Below are 8,468 nucleotides of genomic sequence, written 5' to 3'. Positions count from 1 at the left end.
CGACCTCACCGCCTCCACGCCGGACCGAAAGGTGAAAGGTCGCGAGCTGGAGGAGCAGAAACTCCGACAGGAGTACCTGGAGTTTGAGGTGAGGAGGTTAAAATAACACACGCAGGAACACTCAGCTGGGAGTATTACAGTACTTATACTCAGTACTGAAGCTGCCAAAACTAAACCATAACAAAATATTTTTTCAAATGCATTTAAATGAAATACAATATTTCATTAAAAATATTATTTCAAACTTTTTTTTAGCAGTTAAATTAAAACAAAGAAATTAATTAATTAATTAATTAATGATTTGTTAGGAAAAAATATTCCAGGCCATGTATGGAGGACCAGAGATGCCAAAATCCAAGTTAATTTGACTCACTACCTTCTTCTTGTTTTTGACTTTTGATTTTTGATCGAGTCACCTATTTGTGTGTGGGGTGGGGTGGGGGGGGGGGGGGGTTGTTGTTGTTGTTGTTTTTTTTAATTTTATTTTATTTTTTGCGGTTTTGGTCCTCCGTACCTTGGAACCAAACCCAGATTTTATTGGAGCAGACGATAACCGGAGTCGTGTTTTGTTTGTGGCGGCGTTTCATCTTCGTCTCGTGTCGGGTTTTTTGTCTCCGGCTGAACACGAAGCCGTAAAATGTCCCCGAGGCCGGCGTGTCACTGCCATCGGCTCCTGCTGCCTCGCGTCTGCTCGTCTTCGTCACAGACGGTCGCTGCATCAGTCTGTCAGGTGTCGAACAGGCTGCACACACTCCAGCACGCCGTGTTCTCAGAGGAAGGAACACAGCGCCGTTTTACTGCCGCCTTCACACACAAGGTTTCGCCCTGATGTCACGTAACGACAGAGATGCTGGGAAACCGCAGAGAAGCACCGTTATTAATAATAATAATGATTTATCAGGTCAGACTCTGAAAAGCTCCCTGATTGGTCCTTGTTAGACCCAGAATGGCATTTTCGTTGCTCACATCTCCTCCTCCTCCTTCTTCTTCTCTACTACAGAAAACCCGGTACGGTACGTACGCCATGCTCCTTCGGGCCAAGCTGGCGAGCGGCGACGAGGACCTTTCCGCCTTCGAGGCTCGGCTGTTTGATGACGGCGGCCTGCAGAGGGCGCACTCCAGCCCCTCGCTGCCCCAGGACACCGCCAACAAGGAAAAGACCCGCGGCTCCAAGACGTCAAAGAGCCTGAAGGTCACGTCCTCCTCGACCTCCAAGGCCGGCGGCAGCAGCAGGGAGACGAGCAAGAAAAAGAACGGCGGCGGGAGCGGCCAGCGGGCGGAGCTGCAGAAACAGAGCAGCAAACAGGAAGAGGCGCCGTAACGGGGCGAGGACGGCGTCGTGTAAGTGTCATGTAGCTGGAGACGGACGCGGAGCATCATGGGTAGCAGGCTGACATCTTCCTTTAAACCTTTTCTGTTAAACCTCAGTCGCCTCCTGATTGGCCGAGACATTCGAGGTCCGCGGGAGAGGAGACCCCAGTCAGGACCGAGGGCAACCCGACGGGCGAGTCGTCCAGGAAACACTAACACGGTTCATCGCTCAGCTGTCCCTTTATTTCCCATCAGCCTCAGCAGGAACGGACAGCTGCAGACTTTCAGAATAAAAGCTTTACTTCCTGTTGGGGCGTGAGTAACCGCTCGGCTTCCAGCTGCAGCGGGAACTTTTTATTTTAGTCCTCTCCGCCGCCGCTCTGCTTCTCCCATTAACCCACGGGGGAGCGGGTTGCCATGTCGACGGTATGTGACGGACAGAGTGCGTGGGACTGTTGCCATGGCAACCGAGCAAAGGGGACAAAAGAGCGAGAGATGAACGAACAAACAAACAAACAAACAAAGAGAGCGGCCACACAGGAACGCCGAACCTCCTCTTCCTCTGCACTCCACTGAGTGTGTGTGAGTGTGTGTGAGTGTGTGTGTGTGTGTGTGTGTGTGTGTGAGTGAGCTCGTGTGTGTGTGTGTGTGTGAGTGAGCTCGTGTGTGTGTGAGTGAGCTCGTGTGTGTGTGTGTGTGTGTGTGTGTGCGCACAGTAATCACAGTAGTGCTGCGTTGATGTGTAAACGCAGCCTGAACGTGCTGGATGGAGACGGGTTTTTGGTTTTTCCGACTTCTGCTGGAAAAAAACAGGCTGTACGGAAGACCATTAGTGACCAAAATCTGCTGAGTGAACAAAATAAAACTTCATGAGATCACTCTGCAGGGAGCCAGGTGTCTTATTTATTCAGATTTTTGATGTTTTGTTGTTTGTACTGCTTTAAAATCTTTAACTTTAAAAACCACAAGTTAAATATCTCAGTGTGAACTTTTAAATAAAAATATGAGGATAAATCCTGGAGCCTGTTCAATCTTACATGAGTTAATTCTAAATGTTAAGAGAGAAATTTTGGAAAATCGAGCATTTTTTTGTGCGAGTATGTTTAAGTTTTTTCTCTTGTTGGAAAAGTCAGATTTGTTTTGCAGCTGGTTTCACTCTGTGGGTTTTGTCACTAATGGGCTTCCATAGTTTTCTGTGTGTGCTGGAGTCCATCCACCTCATCTTCATGAGGACGATGTTCTTCTTCATGTAAATCTCATTTAACACGTTTGTAAAGTGCTGTGGACCAAACACAGGTGACAGGTGGATCTGGTCACATGACTGTATGAGAGGAGGAGCTGAGAGTTATTGTGTAAACCTTTCTTGTTGTTGATGTCCAGGAAGAACCACCTGACAGTTTTCTGTTAAAGATACGTTTGTTTCTTCATCAAATCCTGAGCAGCGTGCTGATGTGTTCAGTAGCAGTTTCCTCTTTCAGCCACCAGGGGTCGCCAGAGTGCTGTTAGCGTCCACCAACATGTTCTTCACTGGTAGAGGTCGCCGTCCCCACGTCATCAGTCAGCGTGTTAATGTGACAGCGTGGTCTCGTCTGAGATCAACGCTGTGTGGAAATGTTGTTTCAGACTTTCAGAGTTCAGATTACAGCCCAGAGCGTCTCTGTTACCGTGACGTAAAACGAGACGTGCCAAAAACTGAACACTAGTCCTGAATCACAGCGCTGATGGATGTGTTCAACCAGAGGGATCTAATCTGCTCTGTTTACATCCAGGTTCTGAGAATATTATAAATAATCTACACAATCCTAACGTTTCCCTCTGATCCTGTTCAGTGGGTCCTCTTTTAATCCTGAAATAAGTGCTGACCTTTATTTTTTAGACAGAAAAACTGTGACTTCAGGTGGATTTGAATATTGGCACTCTGTCTTCTGTACCTCAGCAGGTCTGAAGCTCAGGAACAGGAAGTTGGGTTTTTTATGTAAAGCTGCAGTGTTTGCGCGATGCTGCTCATCAGGCTGAGAGTGACGGGATGGCCTCCAGGTGGCAGCAGAGGATCAATGTTGAACTCTAACGTCAGGGAAAGGCTCTGAGGCTCGTTTCTGTCACTGTTGGCCACGTAATGCTGGAACCGCAGACATCGTCTGTGGAGGAAACTCGAGGCTGTGGGGGAAAAAAAGATGAAACGGCAGCTTCCACACTGGAATCAGACAAAACGTTCTGGATGATTATCTCCAGGAATTAGCCTCGTACAAGCTGGAAACAACGAGCATCTCCACGCCATGTTTCAGCTGCAGGTACAACGCCACAGAGGGAACATTTCAAAGGTACCGAACAGAAATCAGTCCTTTGTGAACCTTTTTACCTCATAACGTGAAACCCGGGTCAGTGGGAGTCTTTATGTGACTGAAAACAAACGCTTTTAAGTATTCTGGACACAAGAAGTCCGCTCAGTTTAAGCTGGCGTGTTTGGAAAAACCTGAATCCTGAATTCATTCCGAGTTTTAACCTGCATTGTGTCTAATGTCCAGCAGGTTTCGGCTTGTATAGAAGTGAACTTGTGGTCTCAGTCGCAGCTTTCAGGTCTTCGTTAATAAAACATTCACTCATTGTAGTCCTGTTGCAGTCAGAGAGGAGCAGGGAGGAGTCGGCGTCCAAAAACCTGCAGCGGGAGCTGCTCCTGTCGGACCTCCTGTCCGTGTTTGAGGTTTGCTCCCCTCGCCTCCTCGCAGTTCCTGACGTGAGGCTGAGGGCGTCTGTGGCATCAGCTAAAAGAGCACTGATGTAGAGCTGTGATTGGTCCATATCAGGACCACAGCCCGTAGTTAAAAGATGGACGGCGCTCTGGGGAACGACTCCTGTTTGGGGCACTTTAGAGGAACTGCGGCTCTGAATTGTTCGGCTCGGTCGCGACGTTCTGATTCCTGAAGAGTCAGGATCAGTTTGAAAATCCATCCTTCAGCTTCTTCTCTTCATCTCCAACATCAACACACTGACGGCTGCAGGAATCATTTTCCATATTTAGATACAGCGTGATCTTTTGGATTAGGATGAAGAGCTGCATGAGGAGGAGGTCGGGGTGGATGGAGGGTGAACAAAGCCCTCGGGTCTTCTGAGCTCTGGTTGAGGCTCAGGAAACCATTTTGGTTCAGTGTAAATAAAACGTTTGTGGGTTTTTCCTGAGCCTGGACCGGGAGCCGCGTGCAGGTGACCGCCAGGCGGCAGGATTTGGGTCGGCGATGCCGTGGATCTCCAGCCTTGCGGAGAAGTCGCTGCTTCGCCTCCAGCTGCTGGCTTTTCTCGTTTCTGATCCCGCGGTGCCGACTCCTATTTATCTCCCACATATCCCGTAACACTCTGTGTATTTCCGCACTGTGCAACGTGAAGCAGCATAGGATGACTTTGTGTGAGCGTCGCGGCCGCTTTCAGCTCTTCGTCTGTGTCCTGTAAATAAATGTACGCATTAACCTCGAGAAGCCATATCGTAGTTGGGCTGGACGCCTAGCTAGCGCTCGCTGCATTTTAGAGCACTTTGGTTTAGATATTTTAGATATTTTAGAGTGACGCAGAGGTTGAGCCTCTTTAGAGAGGCGGTGCCAACCGGTTAATTTATTCTGCTCGTCTCTCGAAGGACGACAAACTAGTTCCTGTGAAAACTTGCTTTGTTTTTGGGCTTTGCTGCGGCCTGAATGTTCGCTGCCGGCTCACCGATCGGTATCTGTACATACGCTGTCACTTCCTGTGAGGTTTGGTATTAGTGAAACACAAACAACTTGTTTGTATCATCCTGAAAGCTTCGAGGCAAAAAATAAAGAGATTTTCAAAGGAAAACATCGACCTTGAGTGTTTTTATTCAAAGGATCGTGAAGAGCTCCGTGCGAGTCCCCCACTCTACGGCGTGAACACGACTCGCTCCGTGGGCCAGAATCACCGCCATGTTTAATGATGTTGGCAACAAAACAACTGCAGCAAATCAAAGTTTGTTGCAGTTTCACTGAAGTTTAGTCCAAGCTGCCAAATGTGAGCGAGGCTCAGAGCTAGTGTTCATGACGTAAACACATAAAATTAATGTTAATTAATAAAGTACGACAGATTCACAGGGAAACATTTTTAAAGCTTCGATAGCAACAGCACCAAGTAAACCACGCCCACCTTTAGGTGCTTGAACCTTCAAATCAGCGTTTCTTTACCACGCTCAGACTTCAGTGGAGACTTTAACAGGCCCCGCTGGGATTCGAACCCAGGACCTTCTGTTTGCTAGACGGCTGCTTTTCCACAGCTGAAGTAGAGCATTAATGTCAGCGTGTACTTCAGCTTCAGTCTCGCAGTAAAGCGTTTAAACTCAATGACATTTGTTTCTTTTTCATTCCTCAAATTTGTATTTCCAGTTCTTTGGCTGTTCTGTGCCGGTGACCACGTCTGTTTACACCCATAAGAAACCACCACCGGGGGCGCTGTCACACCTGTGACTGTTTGTCTCTGGATCTGTTTCACACATGTAAGAGTAACTGTAAGGACACAGAGGTGAAAACACTTCAGAGAGGAGGCTCTGTGGCTTAGCGGGTCAAAGCATCTGTCTCGTAAACAAGAGGTCCTGGGTTCAAATCCCAGCAGTTCCTCGCAGGCTCACTCTCATGAGAGTTCTCACAACTGTGGTTAACTTCAACTAGAGTAAACATAACTTTACTTATAAATTAAAAGTCACAGCTCTTCTGACTCAGCAGGCACTGCTGGGATTTGAACCCAGGACCTTCTGTTTACAGGCTGATGTTTTAACCTGTTAAGCTGCAGAACCTCGCTCGCAGGACCTGATGCACCGATTTCAAAGAACCGTGACGGTCCAGCCCGTTCGATGTGAAAACATTCTTGTTATCTGCTTAATGTTGAGGTTTCCAGTCTCCTCTTAGTTTTAGAATGATTCCTATCATCTGGATGCAGACGCTATCATGTCTATTAAACCCTGTGATCTATCTGTTCTAATGGATGGCAAACAGTCTTCTGCAGTTTAATTCTGGCTCCAGAGAGCATCGAGACCTGCATTAGACAGCCACGGTAAAAGCTGCTGCTCTGCTTCAGTTTTGATCTCTGTCACACATGAAGTCTGTGAAGAAATATCACTAAACTCAGGACTGTGGTCTCCAAAGGTGAATTGTTTGTGCCTTCATCTCCTCCAGATTAGATTATTGTGATGCTCTTCTCTCTTCTTCACCTTCACACGGTCCAAAATGCTGCAGCAAGACGTCACTCCAGTGTTAAAGTCCTTGCACTGGCCTCTGCTTAGGTACAGATATCAGTTTATTCATTCTTACTGTTATGGCCTTACGACCCATGTCATCGAACTTCTTCACCCTTAGTCTCCAAACCGGATCCTTAGATCCACTGATGGTGCTCCTCTGGCTATTGCACTGACCCATTTTAATAAGGGAGATCACGCCTTCTGAATCTTAGCACCAACACTGTGGAGAAACAGCGCCTCCTCCATGTAAAGGTTGGCTACAGCAGGTGACAGCAGGCGGCCCGTGGACGTCCATTTCTGTAGAAACACTCGTTGTATTCAAACATGTGTCAGAGGTCTGATTGGGTGAAGCTGGTTCTGCCGTAGATGTAGGTTACCACTGTCGGACTGTGCTGTGAACACTGAGGACGTTTACCCACACACACACGGACCAGTTCCTCCTCTTTGACTCCCAGCACCCTCGGGAACACAAACTGGGAGTAATCAGGACAACACAGAAAATGTTCCCTCTAAGCCTGAAGGGAAAACAAAGGAACACACGTGTAAAGGTCAGTGGGCCTTGATCAGTGGTCATGAGAATTTGCATAATCAGTGTTGAAGGAACTGACCTCACAGCCCATTGTTCCTTCAGTGGGCTGGTTTCAGTCATTGTGCAAATGTCCTGTTTATAAGATTGAAACCTGCAGTCAGCTGAGACTGAAGGAGTCACCTGGACGAGTGACGAAACATTTCTCCCACTGAAAACGTCCAGATGAACAGAATCAACTTTTGGAGCTGTAAAGGAGGCTCTTAAAACATGTGGTTATGATCAAATCAGCAAAGCTGCACAGAAACGAAGGTCAGACACCAACGAGGGAGAATCAGAAGGACAAACAGGAGTTCAGGTTTGTCAGAGACACTCAGTCTTCTCCCAGCACGATGTCCTAGTGTACCACAGACACACACTCAACAACACAGCTGTGCAGAGAGGAGTGCTCAGGCCTCTACACTGGAGACGCCAAACAGTTCACACACGGTCACTCTGAGGACACCAATGTCCGCATGGTGGACAGAGAAGACAGATGGTTTGAAAGAGGAGTGAAAGAAGCATCTATGTCCATCTTTGAACAGAGGGCGGGGCTTATGACACCAACTGTCTGCCATCCATAATCCAGTTCTGAGACCCTTCCCAGACTCCTTAACGCCCACTCACATCCTGGCTCATCTGACCTCAGGAAATCATATGATAGGGTGGGGCCAGGTTTCACAGTGGGTTCACCTGAAACTTGGCTGATCGTGACCTACACCTGTTTTCACACCTTGGCTCGTGTGATTAGATGGAGGATTGATAGGGGGTCAGCGACCCTCTTGGGGGGGACACTCCCACAGGACTTTAACCTGTGACTCTCCACCATTTGACCCTAGAACTGAAGAAGCTTCTCGGATGAAACTTAAAGAAGTCCAGATGCTTTTTTTTCGCAAGAATCCATGATCCAGTCTGAGCTCCTCCCCACACGTCTTATATCAGGTAAGTAATCCGTCTCCAGGTGGATTAATCCTGTGCTGATGGTGCCGACGATGGTGCTGATGGTGATCCTCCACTTTCTGTTTGCCTCTTGGATCAGCGCTAAAATCCTCCTGCTGACAGATTAGAGTATCAAACCACCTGAGACCGCGAGCTTGGCTCCTCCTTAAAACTTACCTCAGTAAACGAAGGAACACTATTTATATTTGGTTTGTAAACGGCGACGAGGCCACGTGGCGGGCCGGTCGCCGTCTTTTGATTCTGGTAAACTTCAATGTTTGTTTGTTTTTTATTCATCTCTTAAGCACACTCTGCTTTGTGATTGGCTCATGTTTCACATCAAACTTATGCGTTTAGTTTTGGTATCATCACTTTATTTTTGAGGCACTGGGATCGTCCATATCAGGGAGCAGGCGTGCTGCG

At 47.7% G+C, this 8,468-nt stretch overlaps 1 protein-coding gene across 3 annotated transcripts in view; it reads left to right on the top strand.

Moving 5' to 3' along the window:
- Positions 1 to 5,136, top strand: part of psda (pleckstrin and Sec7 domain containing a) — a 57,158-nt gene extending 52,022 nt beyond the window's left edge. For 2 of the 3 annotated variants that reach the window (XM_019366491.2, XM_019366487.2), the window contains 2 exons: positions 1 to 88; positions 1,001 to 5,136. The exon at positions 1 to 88 is cut by the window's left edge and continues 56 nt beyond it. In XM_019366491.2, coding sequence (XP_019222036.1) covers positions 1 to 88; positions 1,001 to 1,321 — 409 coding nt within the window. In that variant the 3' untranslated portion in view covers positions 1,322 to 5,136. The remainder of the gene's footprint in view (positions 89 to 1,000) is intronic. The other variant, XM_025897337.1, reaches the window with a different exon arrangement.
- Positions 5,137 to 8,468: the final 3,332 nt, after the last annotated feature.

The sequence above is a fragment of the Oreochromis niloticus genome, linkage group LG13, assembly GCF_001858045.2.
Source record: "Oreochromis niloticus isolate F11D_XX linkage group LG13, O_niloticus_UMD_NMBU, whole genome shotgun sequence".
Taxonomy (NCBI): Eukaryota; Metazoa; Chordata; class Actinopteri; order Cichliformes; family Cichlidae; genus Oreochromis; species Oreochromis niloticus.
Note: the sequence above shows the minus strand (reverse complement) of the source record. Positions and strands in the feature narration are given on the sequence as shown.